This window comes from Ranitomeya variabilis, chromosome 6 (genome assembly GCF_051348905.1).
Source record: "Ranitomeya variabilis isolate aRanVar5 chromosome 6, aRanVar5.hap1, whole genome shotgun sequence".
Taxonomy (NCBI): domain Eukaryota; kingdom Metazoa; phylum Chordata; class Amphibia; order Anura; family Dendrobatidae; genus Ranitomeya; species Ranitomeya variabilis.
In genome coordinates, this window is record NC_135237.1 from 231,303,116 (window position 1) to 231,321,512 (window position 18,397).

Sequence of the window (18,397 nt, forward strand, 5' to 3'; positions counted from 1 at the left end):
TAGCAACCAATCAGATTCCACTTTTCATTCTTCACACTCTTTGGAAAATGAAAGGTGGAATTGATTGGTTGGTAAGAGCAACTGAGTCAGTTTCACAGATCCAGTTTTCACAGATAAATTTCCCCCAAATCTGTTTTCTTTTCAGATAATTCAGATAACCCATAATGGCAAATAATTTAAATACAGATTAAAATAATGGATTTTAAGAGTATTGGAAATCTCAAAATGCTGAAACAGTTAGAGCAAATTGGTTGAAACATTTGGTACTCAAGCCTCAGAGACAAACCATTTACCACATTCGTGACAAATTCGATGCCATTGGCTCAATCCTTAATGCTCCAAAAACTGTTTTACCCAAAACAGCCTGTACAGTAAATAATAAACAACTTGTTGCTGAAATGTTTGTTCAGAGTCCAAAAAAGTCCACCAGAAGAGTCTCTTTAGAATTGGGAATTTCACGAGCTTCCATCATGCGAATCCTGAAATCTATTGGGTGGAACATTTCCTAATAAATGGATTGGCCAAAAAGGCTCACTTGATTAGAGACTTGTGCAAAAATGTTTGTTGAAGCGCAAGAGGCAGACTTCAAAGCTGTGCAAGATGTGATGGAAAACAGTTTGAGCACCTGCATTGATAAGATTTAAGGGGTTTTGGATCATTGTTCAGAATAAAATTTAATTGTCAATGCTATGCTTGTGTTAGTAAATATAATTTTATATATAAATCAAAATAAATGTTATTTTCTGACCTTCATAACCCTATCACACATTCTGACCACCTACTTTTGGACCATATTGTATATGTAAGTAGTGTATAATCGGGTCCATTCGTCAAACTCAATCTGACAGGTGCCCCGCCCCTATCAAGATGTATCAAAAGGGGTGTAACCCCTCCTCCCCCTGCCCTGTCAGCCAGCTGTCCCTCCTTGTCTGGCTGTCAGCTTTCGATACAGTTTGAATTGTTAATTGGATCCAGGGATTATTATCCCAGTATTGTTTTTTATATTAGATTTTGATATTGTTAATTTGATACAGCGATTGCATTCTGTAATCAGCGCACTGTGTTTTTTTTATTACCAATGAGCACATATTGTATTTATTTGTTTTTATATGGATTTTATAACACATCAGACCCTTTGTTTGTGGCCTCTGTAATATGTATTGTATTAAGTTTGCTCTTATTTGCAAGTGCTGCGAGATTAACACAAACAGTTGTTTGTGGCTTCTGTAATCGCTGACTGCAACACGTTTAAAATGAAAGCACCAGTATGTACCAGACTGCAATGTTAGCTAATTCTCAACATTGCATGATAGTGTAATTCTCAATATTATGAAAAATGACAGTCATTGTATGAGTCTTAAAAGACTTTATTAAAGTATGTAGCAGACACAGTACATTTTATGTGGATTACAGCATTACCAATGAGCACATATAATGCAAAATTGTGCTTTATAAACACACCCAGCTGTTTATTTTATATCCTAGGATTCGCAGTAATCAGGGGCATGTGGCCTCTGTAATATGTATTGTATTAAGTTTGCTCTTATTTACAAGTGCTGCGAGTTTGTTGTTTATTTTATATCCTATGAGAATAGTTGTCAATGGAGCTGACCGCGATACATTTAGAATGAAAGCACCAGTATGTATCAGACTGCAATGTTAGCTAATTCTCAGCATTGCATGATAGTATAATTCTCAATATTATGAAAAATGACAGTCATCAAAAATCTCAGAACAGCGGGTTAAGCTTGAAATTTTGATGACACAGATATAACAAAGCAGGCTCACTGTACGGGGTTTTTGACAGGTATAAAGCGGTTGTTTTATACATGACTGGTATATGAATATAAAAAGTAAAAATCATCACATGTACAATTAACATACATCATTACACTTCTTACAAAATAGATAATATACAGTATATAGTTCAGCGATAATTGTTACAGTATTTTATTTTCCTGCTGTTACTTTTGTTCATGTATTACCGGCTTCTTCCTCAGTTGTGATTCTCACCTTTTCTATATAAATATGGGTAAATGAATTGTCCAGTGCCAGCAAAATTTTTCAGCGTGTCCGGGGGATTGTGTTATGTGTGATAACGCCCCACCCTGTACAGATAATGACCAGTGTTAGAGTGATACAGCAATGCGGCCAGCTAACCACAGACACACTTTGCAATGGTAGCTAATTCTCAACATTGCATGACAGTATAATTCTCAATATTATGAAAAATGACAGTTATAAGCAGCAAAAGCAAATACAGCTGTAGAACTGCACAGAGAGCAGTTTAAAATATTTACTGCCAAATACCACAACAACACAAAGATAAAGAATACATTCTAGCTAGCTAAGTGAGTTGAACAAGTCTGATACTATAACGGCCGACAGTCCATAAAGATGCGAGCGTACCCGCAGCTCACTGAGCATTACCACTGGACTCACTTCTCTTTTGGGGCTTCTGAATGTACACTATTCTCACCCATGGCCAGTTTTCCTATAAAAATATGAATATTATTGAATATAATGTTTTAATTATGTTACAGTATTTTATTTTCCTGCTGTTACTTTTGTTCATGTATTACCGGCTTCTTCCTTAGTTGTGATTCTCACCTTTTCTATATAAATATGGGTAAATGAATTGTCCATTATAGAGCCATTTTGAATCTATGTTTTGTTGACCTTAGGCTACGTTCACATTTGCGGCCAGCGCCGCAGCGTCGGGCGCCGCAGCGGCGCCGCATGCGTCATGCGCCCCTATATTTAACATGGGGGCGCATGGACATGCGGCGCACTTGCGTTTTGCGCCGCATGCGTCGCTGCGGCGCCCGCGTCGGGGCACAGAGGACGCAGCAAGTTGCATTTTTGCTGCGTCCAAATTCAATGAAAAAAACGACGCATGCGGCGCAAAACGCAGCGTTGTGCATGCGTTTTGCTGCGTTTTTGTTTGCGTTGTGCGCTGCGGCGCCGACGCTGCGGCGCACAACGCAAATGTGAACGTAGCCTTAAACATTTTGTATAACAGATGTGATTCTCCTGATTTTTTCCTGGTTAAGGGATCTACAGTAATGCGGCCAGCTAACCACAGACACACTTTGCAATGTTAGCTAATTCTCAGCATTGCATGACAGTATAATTCTCAATATTATGAAAAATGACAGTCATTGTATGAGTTGGACAGGCATTTATCAGTCTTTCGTACGTATCACAGAAAATCTGTGTGAGTTTGATATGGACGTGCAGATCTCATGTTACAACGCCCGCAAGTGTGAAGCGGTGTGTTTTTTATACGTTTCTAAAAAAGCAAAGACACTATATTGTAAAGTTTAAACATGTATTTTATTCACAGTGTTCACTAGTCAGGTGGATTTAGATTTATTTAAACTCATAGGTGGGGTGTGTGTACACATGCATGATTTAGTTTAAAAGCACATAGTTCAGCGATAATGTCAGGAGTTGGACAGGCATTTATCAATCTTCTTCATACGTATCACAGAAAGATTTTAGTTTGATCTGTGCGAGTTTGATATGGACGTACTGCGCAGACATGGCAATAAAGATTCTGATGTGTTCATCACTCCACACAGGGTCCCCCGTGTAAGGTGAATGGCCATCAACATTCCGTTTTTTACTTACACGGCGCCGCGATACTGGGCGTTTCTTTAGAGGCTGTACATTGTCAAAGTCGCTGGAAGATCCTGCAAGAGCAGAATCTGCAGATTGTACAGCTTGACGCATCCGTATATTGAACGGAACTGTGGGTGACCACATACCCTCGGAGAGCTGTTCAATTTCGCTGTTTTCAGAAGTAACTTGTGGGGTGCTGACTGTGCTATTGGCCTCCTGAGTTATACAGGGACTAGCGATCGGCGATGCAGATCGCTTTCTTGAAACGTTCTTAGATTTTTGACGTGAAATCTCGTGGTTGAAAATCCGGCGTATCTAAAAGAAAAGATGCAAGTGTCTGTTACCCACGAAACCGGTGTAAAATTGGAAAAGCTACACGCCGACACTTATCTATGATCCTGCGTAATATTTGAAAACTTACCAGCGACAATTACCCATGAAATCATTGTAACAATATTTGCATAAATCCAGTATAGAGCAGACCAGGTATATACATACAAGAAAGAACTGGGAATTGTACCTCCGCAGCTCCTGGTTTAATAGACCGAGCATTGTTCAAACTCGTCGAGACGGAGATATTCTCTTTTTCAAATTGAATTTTTCTGACAGCTAGCTTACCAGTTGTAAATAAAATATAACTATTACAGAAAAAAGTGAGAATCGTATGTATTTCAAGTGAACCGTTACCTTTTCTATTCTCGAGACACCTGCTTAACGAATTTCCACGTCTTTTAGGAGCATCGGGTAGCTGTGAAATTACAGTGTTCTTGACATCTATGATCTCGATGTCTGAGTCCAGATCTTGACACGGTTCGGGAGCCCGCCAGTTTTCCGGCATATAGACCGATGGTTGCGTGTCCCTATCTGTATGAGAAATTGCACTTAGTCCGTGTTTACATACAAAGGATTAAAGCAGTTGACACGGTATAATATAGTTTTACGGTATAATGACATAATTTGTGTAATACAATAGTTAATAGCTGTTATAGTTTTACGGTATAACCAGTATTTGTGGCGGCATTAACACAGAGTATATATCTCTATATATATATATATATATCTATATATATATATATATATATATATATATATATATATATATCTTTCTTACCTGTGATAAGGTGAAGAGCAGGCTCATTATCGTCTAACTGTTCCCCAGCCACGTGTTCAAAGGTTTCATAATTCTGCGTGACGAAATTATTGCGATAATCTGGAGACATACACACCCCTTGAATAAGAAAGATTGCAGGAATATATAATTAATATAAATTACTTAATCAGAATCATCCAATACTCTGTACACTATATTCTGTATTACCTAATGGGGTGCTTGTAAGAAGGGGTCTGTATTGATCGCGGCGATATTGGGATTCCATCTTAAATAAAAAGGGGGAGAAGTTTTATCTATATCTATACCGACGATAAATACAGTTTAAAGCTACGTTACAAATATATACGCTACAGACAAACTTACTTTCTCAAAGAGTAGAGCACCTGCTCAGAGGTCTGAAAAAGTGTCTTTAAGATTCTGTGTGGCAAACTGCATTTGCCTGTATTTAAAGAGAAAACACCGCCCCCACAAATTCTGACAGAGTAAACTATTTTATACGCCTCAGCAACTAAATTTGCGGCTGCTGCATAAATATGTTTATACCAAGCAATGCATCAAAAATTCAATTTGAAAAAGAGAATATCTCCGTCTCGACGAGTTTGAACAATGCTCGGTCCATTAAACCAGGAGCTGCGGAGGTGCAATTCCTGGTTCATACTTGTATGTATATACCTGGTCTGCTCTATACTGGATTTATGCAAATATTGTTACAATGATTTCATGGTTAATTGTCGCCGGTAAGTTTTCAAATATTACGCAGGATCATAGATACCGTATTTTCCGGCGTATAAGACGACTTTTTAACCCCTGAAAATCTTCTTAAAAGTCGGGGGTCGTCTTATACGCCGGGTATCGCCTTGCCGGGTGTATATGGTGGGTGGGGGGGGAGTGGGCCTGATGACGACGAGGGGGCGTCTCACAGGAAAGTGAGTATCCCCCATTACCTCATTGTATCACTGCAGCGTGGGGTCTCTGCTGGGAGCGGCGGCGGCTGTGCTGTGGGGCGGCGGCTCCTCTTCTTCAGTGTGGGGCCTCTGTGCTGCTGGGCGGCGGCGGCGGCTTATCTTCAGGCAGTCGGGGCTCCTCCGGTATCTCCTTAAAGCCCAGAGGCCCTGCCGGCAACTCCATCGGTGCAATGCAGTGGCCTCCGGGAACATGGCCGCTGCTCAGATTCAGATCTGAATCTGAGCATGCGCCGCCCCCAGCGGCCATTTTCCCGGAGGTCACCGCATAGCAGCAATGGAGCTGTCTCCGGGAAAATGGCCGCTGCTCAGATTTAGATCTCGTCTCCCGAGATCTCGGGACGAGATCTGAATCTGAGCAGCGGCCATGTTCCCGGAGGCCACTGCATTGCACCGATGGAGTTGCCGGCAGGGCCTCCGGGCTTTAAGGAGATACCGGAGGAGCCCCGACTGCCTGAAGATAAGCCGCCGCCGCCCAGCAGCACAGAGGCCACACACTGAAGAAGAGGAGCCGCCGCCCCACAGCACCCACGCGGCACAATGAGGAGCAGCAGCCGCCGCTCCCAGCAGAGACCCCACGCTGCAGCGATACAATGAGGTAATGGGGGATACTCACTTTCCTGTGAGACGCCCCCTCGTCGTCATCAGGCCCACCCCCCCCCCCCCCCCAAAAGGCACAAAAGTCACCGGCCCTATAAGACGACACGGTTTATAAGAAGACCCCCGACTTTTAAGAAGATTTTACATTTTAACTGGAAAAGTTGGGGGGTCGTCTTATACGCCCAGTCGTCTTATACGCCGGAAAATACGGTAAGTGTCGGTGTCACGATGGTATGAAATATCATAAGTTTAGTTCTCTTGCTAGCATGCTGTGGGCTAAGCCCCCCTCCTTGGAGTGATTCAGCAACAGCTCATAGCTGCAAATTCCTGACTTTCCTTCTCAGAGAGTGTGAGGGTTTTATGAGAGCCAAGGTATTTACGACCGGCATTTCCTGCCGTGTAAGCTCTTGTCCAGCTATAACTGGACTAGAAACTTCTAGAATCCATGAAAGTTCTTTGTTTGGTTTTTGTAAGATATTAGGCCAACCATTTAAGTTAAGACCACGAAAACATATATTTTGAATCTCCATCGGGGCATCTATCCAGCACTCTAAACATGAGCTTTTAACTCCATCAGGTAAAGAAGTAGGGATTTCTCTGTAAATATACATCCCAAATAGGACATATTTGATCTCACTAGAATGCCAGCGATAATACGAGATGAATGCTGGGTATGGTACGATTATGACATGTTCTGTAGCGAAGTTACGGGCATCAGATATATTTAATGCCCAATTAGTAAAAAGGAAGAGGTAGGAGGGTTTGGAAAAGCCAGCCCTTTCTGTGAGGTCACAGGCTGTAGGTTTTAAGTGCTGGCCGGCGTCCAAGAGGGTCAGATTTGAGTTTTTACCTGAAGAGCCCAGAGTGCACGCCCTGATGCATTGGGATAGATGGAAAGTTCCCCTAGCCTGTTGCCTGCAATGCTTTGAACAACTGTAAGTGTTTATTTCTCATGTTATTCCCTATTTTTTTTTTTATAATTACCTTGTACATATTTGCAATTGTCTCTTTTTTGTAACAGCCTTGTAAAATAACTTTTTATAAACACTGCCTAAAAATCATTTATGGGGTATAATATTTAATACTAGTTCGTTCTTCCTGCCCTAAACCATACCCTGTCTCTTGAAGGGAATTTACGCTACTGTTGTGGGTTAGCTTCGGACCCGTTTAATCGAAGCTGGTGGCGGCACTACCGTGTGCAGGCCTTTGGGTGACATTGCAGCGATTGCGGCTTGATAATTATTGTTCCTGCCTGAGCGGGAGTAGTTTATCGCGTCGCTGCAGCGTGCCCAATAGCCAGTACATAGCAGGCAGCCTTTCTGGCGACTAATTACCCTAGGTGCAGTACCTAACCTGACCTGATAGAAAGGGGGGCGCCAGAGAGCTGCAAGGTTTAAGTGGAACTGTAAGCGGGATACACAAAAATCCCTGCAGTTCGTGGTATATTGAAGAGCAGTTGGATACCTAAAATAAGCCCCTGCTGTAAACTAAGAGGTCACAAGCCTTGTGTGTGTGTTTTTATCACATTGTGGCAGTGGAGGGATAACTAAGATAAGCCCCCTGCACATGTGATGGCTGTCTGTTGGTCTAAAGTCACCCCAATCCGTGACAGATTGGTGACAGTGGTCAGGAATCCCCGTGGATTTCGTGACCAATTGGTGGCAGCGGCTAAGGGATCGTGACAATTGGTGGCAGCGGCTAAGGGATCGTGACAGTCGGCGTGTAGCTTTTCCAATTTTACACCGGTTTCGCGGGTAACAGACACTTGCATCTTTTCTTTTAGATACGCCGGATTTTCAACCACGAGATTTGCAGCGGTGTAATTACGGCTCTGCGCAGAATCAACCACAAAGAGCTATTGCGTCTGTGAGAACAGCGCCTCTTTCGCCCATCTGTGCTGTAGACCATGAGGAAAGCTACGCTGCACCCAGACACTCCGGGAATCCAAGCCCCAAGATTTCACGTCAAAAATCTAAGAACGTTTCAAGAAAGCGATCTGCATCGCCGATCGCTAGTCCCTGTATAACTCAGGAGGCCAATAGCACAGTCAGCACCCCACAAGTTACTTCTGAAAACAGCGAAATTGAACAGCTCTCCGAGGGTATGTGGTCACCCACAGTTCCGTTCAATATACGGATGCGTCAAGCTGTACAATCTGCAGATTCTGCTCTTGCAGGATCTTCCAGCGATTTTGACAATGTACAGCCTCTAAAGAAACGCCCAGTATCGCGGCGCCGTGTAAGTAAAAAACGGAATGTTGATGGCCATTCACCTTACACGGGGGACCCTGTGTGGAGTGATGAACACATCAGAATCTTTATTGCCATGTCTGCGCAGTACGTCCATATCAAACTCGCACAGATCAAACTAAAATCTTTCTGTGATACGTATGAAGAAGATTGATAAATGCCTGTCCAACGCCTGACATTATCACTGAACTATGTGCTTTTAAACTAAATCATGCATGTGTACACACACCCCACCTATGAGTTAAAATAAATCTAAATCCACCTGACTAGTGAACACTGTGAATAAAATACATGTTTAAACTTTACAATATAGTGTCTTTGCTTTTTTAGAAACGTATAAAAAACACACCGCTTCACACTTGCGGGCGTTGTAACATGAGATCTGCACGTCCATATCAAACTCGCACAGATTTTCTGTGATACATATGAAAGACTGATAAATGCCTGTCCAACTCATACAATGACTGTCATTTTTCATAATATTGAGAATTATACTGTCATGCAATGCTGAGAATTAGCTAACATTGCAAAGTGTGTCTGGTTAGCTGGCCGCATTGCTGTATCACTCTAACACTGGTCATTATCTGTACAGGGTGGGGCGTTATCACACATAACACAATCCCCCGGACACGCTGAAAAATTATGCTGGCACTGGACAATTCATTTACCCATATTTATATAGAAAAGGTAAGAATCACAACTGAAGAAGACGCCGATAATACACGAACAAAAGTAGCAGCAGGAAAATAAAATACTGTAACATAAGTAAAACACTATATTCAATAATATTCATATTTTTAAAGGAAAACTGTCCGTGGGTGAGAATTATTGTACTATTTATATAGAAAAGGTGAGAATCACAACTGAGGAAGAAGCCGGTAATACATGAACAAAAGTAACAGCAGGAAAATAAAATACTGTAACAATTATCGCTGAACTATATACTGTATATTATCTATTTTGTAAGAAGTGTAATGATGTATGTTAATTGTATATGTGGTGATTTTTACTTTACTTATATTCATATACCAGTCATGTATAAAACAACCGCTTTATACCTGTCAAAAACCCCGTACAGTGAGCCTCCTTTGTTATATCTGTGTCATCAAAATTTCAAGCTTAACCCGCTGTCCTGAGATTTTTGATGACTGTCATTTATCATAATATAATATTGAGAATTATACTATCATGCAATGCTGAGAATTAGCTAACATTGCAGTCTGATACATACTGGTGCTTTCATTCTAAATGTATCGCGGTCAGCTCCATTGACAACTATTCTCATAGGATATAAAATAAACAACAAACTCGCAGCACTTGTAAATAAGAGCAAACTTAATACAATACATATTACAGAGGCCACATGCCCCTGATTACTGCGAATCCTAGGATATAAAATAAACAGCTGAGTGTGTGATAAAGCATAATTTTGCATTATATGTGCTCATTGGTAATGCTGTAATCCACAAAATGTATTGTGTCTGCTACATACTTTAATAAAGTCTTTTAAGACTCATACAATGTCATTTTTCATAATATTGAGAATTACACTATCATGCAATGTTGAGAATTAGCTAACATTGCAGTCTGGTACATACTAGTGCTTTCATTTTAAATGTGTCGCAGTCAGCGATTACAGAAGCCACAAACAACTGTTTGTGTTAATCTCGCAGCACTTGTAAATAAGAGCAAATTTAATACTATACATATTACAGAGGCCACAAACAAAGGGTCTGATGTGTTATAAAATTCATATAAAAACAAATAAATACAATATGTGCTCATTGGTAATAAAAAAAAAACACAGTGGGCTGATTACAGAATGCAATCGCTGTATCAAATTAACAATATCAAAATCTAATATAAAAACAATACTGGGATAATAATCCCTGGATCCAATTAACAATTCAAACTGTATCAAAAGCCGACAGCCAGACAAGGAGGGACAGCTGGCTGACAGGGCAGGGGGAGGAGGGGTTACACCCTTTTGATACATCTTGATAGGGGCGGGGCACCTGTCAGATTGAGTTTGACGAATGGACCCGATTATACACTACTTATGTATATATATATATGTGTGTATATTAGGGTGACCAGATCTTATATGGGTTTGAAAAAATGTGGGAATCTTGTCCGTCTGGACCCCACAAAATGATTCCCCTTTCCGGATATTGAGATAGCCAAAATTTGAGCTCGATCAAACGACGTTAACCCGTGCCGCTCGTCGATCAAAGTTTGAAAAAATCCGATTTTTTGCCCAAAAAGCTGACATATGAAGCCATAACTCCAGAATGGTAAATAATAAAAACACGCTTAATATCTCAAAAGAAAGCTAATGTTGTTCTTCAAAATTTATATTTTATACATAATTGTTATTTTAAGTCAAACTGAGTTAAAACATCTTTTAGCCCCAAGAACGTGACCTGGTACCACTAGGAGCATACTTCGTATATTTTGTTATTAAGTGATACATTTTTTTTTTTTGTATATTTTTGAGTTTAAAGTAGAAACGCTGTTCGTTTTCATTGGTGATCGGTGGGCGCGGCCATCTTCCTTTGGCCGCGCGTGCGCAGAAGCGGCGCTCTGCTGGCCGCGGCTTCAGGAAAATGGCCGCCGCGATATCCATCTGCGCACGCGCGGCATCCCGCGGCCATTTTCCTGAAGCCGCGGCCAGCAGAGCGCCGCTTCTGCGCACGCGCGGCCAAAGGAAGATGGCCGCGCCCACCGATCACCAATGAAAACGAACAGCGCGCTCTTTTAAATCCCCTGGCAGAGGATTCCGGACTTTGGGCATGCGCACACCACTACGCCACCAACGGAAAACTACGCAAAATCTGGGGGAAGACAAGACGCCCTTTTGACCAGACCAGCCTGATTGACAGGCGAAAACGGAGACTTTGCAAACGTATTTCGGCAACTTAGGTGGGTAATAAACGCATAACAAACACACTAATGTAATGCCCACCTCTGCCCCTATTTAACGCTATTTTTATCCCATCTTCCAAAAACGTGGTGACAGGTTCCCTTTAAATAATATAATATAATATAATATATATATATTATATATATATATATATATATATATATATATATATATATATATATAATATAATATATACACATGCATTTCTGTCGGATAACTTACATCGATCTAACACAATGGATAATTTCATGTTTAAAATCTCTTTAACGCCCCTTGCAAATGAAAGTTTCATCCTCTTGCTCTCAGATGGTCCTGGATCTTCTGCAGCTTCTTCAGGGATGTTGTCCATTTCCTCCAAGCTCTCAAGTTCCTGGTAGATGTTGTCCTCTTCAGTATCTTCTTCTTCTTTTCCTTCTTCGAGCTTGTCTTCATCATCCGTCTCTAAGAAGTAACAAAAGAAAGAGAAAAAAAAGACTATAAAAACGTGTCGTTTTAGCAGAATAGTAATAATACATAGGTACTAAATTACCTACTTCTAATTATCAATAGGTATTATTTTAAGAATATAAACTCAATCATAAAGATGCCAAATGATGCTTTCATGTGCATTGTACAATTTTCTTTCAATTATATTGAAACTATTTACTTATTTGTTTATCTACTTTTTAGAATAATAATAATAAAATAAACTCACCAATATCAAAAGTTTCTTCTTGGATTTGTCGGTTCATTTTTGCAAGTTCCTTTTGCGCCTTGATTTCTTCAGCTTGACACAACTTGATGTCCACTCCAGCCATGGAACCTGGGCGGCCCTTCTGCCTCTGTTTCACGAGAAACGCCTTATCTTCTTCCGATTTCAACAGAGCCAAGGCATCTTGTTGAGCAATATCAAAGAGATCATCCAACCTTTCAATAAACTGTTTAAATTTGTTCTTGGCCGTTTCCGATGTTTTCTTCCGGTCTTTTTGAAGACTTCTCCACGCGGCGTGAACTTTTTCCAGCTTAGTAATTGCATCTTGCTCATGCTAAGTTATCCGACAGAAATGCATGTGTATATATTATATTATTATATATATTATATATTATATTATTTCAATATGTATTAAATACCTCATTTTTATATTTTAAAATAAAAAAAGTCATTAGACTTATCAGTATTACTTGTTTTTTTATTATATTTCTACTTTAAACTCAAAAATATACAAAAAAAAAAAAAATGTATCACTTAATAACAAAATATACGAAGTATGCTCCTAGTGGTACCAGGTCACGTTCTTGGGGCTATAAGATGTTTTAACTCAGTTTGACTTAAAATAACAATTATGTATAAAATATAAATTTTGAAGAACAACATTAGCTTTCTTTTGAGATATTAAGCGTGTCTTTATTATTTACCATTCTGGAGTTATGGCTTCATATGTCAGCTTTTTGGGCAAAAATTCGGATTTTTTCAAACTTTGATCGACGAGCGGCACGGGTTAACGTCGTTTGATCGAGCTCAAATTTTGGCTATCTCAATATCCGGAAAGGGGAATCGTTTTGTGGGGTCCAGACGGACAAAATTCCAACATCGATTTTTTGTGGTCACCCTAGTGTATAAATATATATATATATATATATATATATATATATATATATATATATATATATATATATATATATATATATATATATATATTTATTTATTAAGCATGCGTGAGCAATATATTTGACCATACATCTAAATTCGACAACTTTCATTTGAGTAAAATAAGATAACACAGTAAATGTTGTTAGCAAATATTAGAGCCCAGCCATCAGAAACACATGATGTGCGTTTTGCGCTAGGATGGCAGCCATTCCTGCTAGACCAATATTCCTCATTCCCAATAGTATCCATGTGAAAAGGAAAAGATTCAAAGAAAATCTCTTCTCAGAAGACAAAATAAGTATGTTCAGCCAGATTATCAATGTGAATACTTTTCTGCCTAATGATGACTAAAGTATTCTCGGAGTGATACCTTTATTGGCTAACCAGAAAATGTTTGCAAGCTTTCAGAGCACAGAAACTCATTCTTCAGGCAAGATTGCAAATAGGTAAATAAGAAAAAAGCACAACATTTAGGCTGTGTGCACACGTTAAGGGTTTTTCGCGTTTTTTTCGGCTTGTTTTCCGCAATAGAAACTCGATTAACGTGAAAAAAATGCATACATTAAGCATCCGATTACAATGCAATCCGCAATTTGTGCACATGTTGCTTTTTTTTTCCGCGGCGGAATCTCATTTCGGAAAAAAACACAGCATGTTCATTCTTTGTGCGGAATCGCAGGGATTCCGCACAGAGGAATGCGTTGATCCGCTGCGTTGATACGCTTACTTTCCGCATGGGGCTATGCCCACCATGCGAGAAGTAAACGGATCATGTGCGGTTGGAACCCAGGGTGAACGAGAGGAGACTCTCCTCCAGGCCCTGGGAACCATATATCTATATAAAATAAAAATTTAAATAAAAAATCATGATATAATCACCTTCCGGCAGCCTTCCTTCTCCAAAAGATTCTTCCGTTCCCAGGGATGCTCTGCAGCAATGACCTGTGATGACGTAGCGGTCTCATCATCTGGGGTCATTGCCTCGAGGCATTATTGGGAACGGGAGCATCGCGAGGAGTGGGAACGCTGCGGGGGACGCCGGAAGGTGAGAATATCACGATTTTTTTTTATTTTTAACAATAGATCTTTTAACTATTGATGCTGCATAGGCAGCATCGATAGTAAAAAGTTGGCCACACTTGTCAAACACTGTTTGACAAGAGTGACCAACCTGTCAATCAGTTTTCCAAGCGATGCTACAGATCGCTTGGAAAATGCTAGCATTCTGCAAGCTAATTACGCTTGCAAAACGCTGGTGCTTAGCGGGAAAACGCATGCCATTTCCGCGGCAATTTTGCAACTGTGCCGCGGATATATCACGTGCTGAATTGCCGCTGAAATTTCCGCGGCAATTCCAGACGTGTGCACATAGCCTTAAGCGATAGTACAGTAGGACATTTGTTCATGAGGAGGGAGGTGTGATGCCTCCTAAAGATAAGCCATGGAAATGAAATTCGGCATTTTGTTACAAATGGAGAGGTGTCCTTAATTATCTGGAGTGCATGTTGTGGAGGTGTGAATTGTATCCATATAGTGAGTCATAAATCCAGGTGTTAAATTGAGTCATAGTGTTAAACAATTGAACATCTTTATCAGTTTGAATTCCCAGTTTTTTCTTTGTCTGTTATCCTTAAAATTACCTTTTAGTATTAAGACTTTTAAGGGTATGTTTCCATGATCAGGAATGGCTCCGTATTTGCTCAGGATTTGACGCAGGTGAAGTGTGATGTATTTTTCATGCAGAATCGTGGTTTTTTTTTTTTTTAGCTAAATAAAGATATATATATATATATATATATATATATATATATATATATATATATATATATATATATATATACACACACATACATACTCGAGTATAAGCCGACCCGAGTATAAGCCGACCCCCCTAATTTTGCCACAAAAAACTGGGAAAACTTATTGACTCGAGTATAAGCCTAGGGTGGAAAATGCAGCAGGTACCGGTGAATTTCAAAATTAAAAATAGATGCACCATACCGTTCATTATGGCCCCATAGATGCTCCACATAAAGCTGTGCCATATATACAATGCTCTGCACCGTTGCCCCATAGCTGTGCCATATAGTGCTCTGCACCGTTGCCCCATAGCTGTGCCACATATATAATGCTCTGCACCGTTGCCCCATAGCTGTGCCATATAATGCTCTGCACCATTGCCCCATAGCTGTGCCATATATAATGCTCTGCACCGTTGCCCCATAGCTGTGCCATATAGTGCTCTGCACCGTTGCCCCTTAGCTGTGCCATATAGTGCTCTGCACCATTGCCCCATAGCTGTGCCATACAGTGCTCTGCACCATTGCCCCATAGCTGTGCCATATAGTGCTCTGCACCGTTGCCCCATAGCTGTGCCATATAGTGCTCTGCACCGTTGCCCCATAGCTGTGCCATATAGTGCTCTGCACCATTATTGCCCCATAGCTGTGCCATACAGTGCTCTGCACCATTGCCCCATAGCTGTGCCATACAGTGCTCTGCACCGTTGCCCCATAGCTGTGCCATATAGTGCTCTGCACCATTATTGCCCCATAGCTGTGCCATACAGTGCTCTGCACCGTTGCCCCATAGCTGTGCCATACAGTGCTCTGCACCGTTGCCCCATAGCTGTGCCATATAGTGCTCTGCACCATTATTGCCCCATAGCTGTGCCATATATAATGCTCTGCACCGTTGCCCCATAGCTGTACCATATAGTGCTCTGCACCATTGCCCCATAGCTGTGCCATATAGTGCTCTGCACCGTTGCCCCATAGCTGTGCCATATAGTGCTCTGCACCATTATTGCCCCATAGCTGTGCCATACAGTGCTCTGCACCGTTTATTATTGCCCCATAGCTGTGCCATATAGTGTTGTGCACCGTCCATTATTGCCCCATAGCTGCTGCTGCTGCAATAAAAAAAAAAAAAACAACACATACTCACCTGTCTTGCTTGCAGCTCCTCGGCGCCATCTTCCCGGCATCTCTCCGCACTGACTGATCAGGCAGAGGGCGGCGCGCACACTATATGCGTCATCGCGCCCTCTGCCTGAACAGTCAGTGCGGAGAGACGCCGGGAAGATGGCCGCGGCGCCCGGCGTGTGGAACGAGGACAGGTGAATATGACATACTTACCTGCTCCCGGCGTCCCGCTCCTTCCCCCTGCCTGTCTTCGGTGCCGCAGCCTCTTCCTCTGTCAGCGGTCACCGGCACCGCTGATTAGAGAAATGAATTATGCGGCTCCGCCCCTATGGGAGGTGGAGCAGCCTATTCATTTCTCTAATGAGCGGTCCCACGTGACCGCTCAGGGGAAGAGGCTGCAGCACCGAAGACAGTGTGACAGGCAGGGGGAGCGACAGGAACGCCGGGACTAGGTGAGTATATGACAGTGCTCACCCGCCGACCCCACCACCGATCATGACTCGAGTATAAGCCGAGAGGGGTACTTTCAGCCCAAAAATTTGGGCTGAAAATCTCGGCTTATACTCGAGTATATACGGTATATATATATAATTGTTATGTAATTTCCTTGTTCAACCTCTTCTTTTACATACTCCATTGAAGAATATCCACACAGATGCACCTATAGATAGATGATAGATGGATAATAGATAGATATAGCTAAAAATGGATACGATAGATATAGCTTTAGATGGATATATCTATTATCTTCTGATATATCTCTATCGGTATATCGATCTATATATCTATAGGTACCTAGATAGATATATCATCAATAGATAGATATATCGATAGCATATGCAAAAAAGAAAAATATAACGGCACTGCTGTGGGGCCAGACAACCATATTGCTGAATGGAGTGCTTTCCGGATAGAGACCGCCTCTATGGACTCCGGGTGCTTATGCAAAAACAAGGTGTATGCAGCAAAGAAGATAAATGCAGATAGCACTCACCGGTCCTTTAAAACTTCATCCTTTATTCAAACTTTAAAATGTCATGGCCAGAGGAACAGGTTGCTGGGATGTGCGAGCTGGTGTAAGACGACTGCCGTTTCACGCCACTTAGCGCTTCAACGGGTCTATACGTCAGAGGATATGACGGTGAGTGATATACCTTAGTCCAGGACAAGCTCCTCCCATCATATCAACCACATGACAAAGTTCAAAAGACATACAACTGTTAAAAACATTGCCACATTTTTTGTATCAAAATGTCTGTATAGCAAAGAGAAAAGAAAGACAACACCTATGTCACATTACCGGAGAAACAATTTCTTAGTATAAACTTGTCACTGAGTTATTGTTATGCCTGGCTTGACCTGTAGCAGGGAGAAGAAAAAAAAAAAGGATCTATGCGCCCTTGGGGACCAGACTTGCCTTGTTGTTTCACAGGAATATGTACATGTCCATTCTATCATTTAACCCCATAGGTCCCATTGCGTCTGTGCGCATGATCCATTTTGCTTGTCGCTGCAACAACAATCTATGCAAATTTCCATCTCTAGGTGGCAGCACTACTCTCTCCAAACCTGCTAACATCAAGACATTAGGATCCCCCTTGTTAAATGATAGAATGGACATGTCCACATTCCTGTGAAATAACTAGGCAAGGATGGTCCCTAAGGGCGCATAGATCCTTTTTTTTTTCTCTCTCTCCCTGCTACAGGCCAAGCCAGGCATAATCATAACTCCCTGACAAGTTTATACTAAGAAATCGTTTCTCCGGTAATGTGACATAGGTGTTCTGTCTTTTCTCTTTCCTATACAGACATTTTGATACAAATAATGTGGCAATGTTTTTAACAGTTGTATGTCTTTTGCACTTTGTCATGTGGTTTTTATGATGGGAGGAGCTTGTACTGAACTAAGGTATATCACTCACCGTCATATCCTCTGACGTATAGACCCGTTGAAGCGCTAAGTGGCGCGAAACGGCCGTCGTCTTACACCAGCTCGCACATCCCAGCAACCTGTTCCTCTGGCCATGACATTTTAAAGTTTGAATAAAGGATGAAGTTTTAAGGACCGGTGAGTGCTATCTGCATTTTCCTTCTTTGCTAGATAGATAGATAGTGGATAGATATATCGATGGATATATCGATAGATAGGTATAGCGATAGATAATAGGTATAGCGATAGATAGAAAGATACGATAGATAGATGATTCATAGATAATATATATATACATACATACATACATACATAATACCAAGCCCGATATTTAGTAATAAAATGGTGCATAAAGAGTTAGACCGGGATCACACATGCGAGAAACTCGGACGAGTCTCGCATCTTAATACCTTGCTCTGGCACCGAGCATGCGGCTGCATATAT

The 18,397-nt window shown here is 41.2% G+C and overlaps 2 protein-coding genes across 8 annotated transcripts in view; one reads left to right on the forward strand and one right to left on the reverse strand.

Moving 5' to 3' along the window:
- The window catches only part of ERP44 (endoplasmic reticulum protein 44), a 367,040-nt gene that overhangs the window by 70,349 nt on the left and 278,294 nt on the right, over positions 1 to 18,397 (forward strand). The window lies entirely within an intron of this gene.
- LOC143781072 (uncharacterized) lies at positions 3,242 to 5,464 on the reverse strand. Its single transcript, XM_077267623.1, has 4 exons — positions 4,943 to 5,464; positions 4,736 to 4,852; positions 4,312 to 4,488; positions 3,242 to 3,939 (listed from the first exon to the last, which is right to left on the reverse strand). Exons 1-4 carry the CDS (start codon positions 4,998 to 5,000, stop codon positions 3,896 to 3,898), a joined length of 396 nt encoding a protein of 131 aa, XP_077123738.1. The 5' UTR covers positions 5,001 to 5,464; the 3' UTR covers positions 3,242 to 3,895.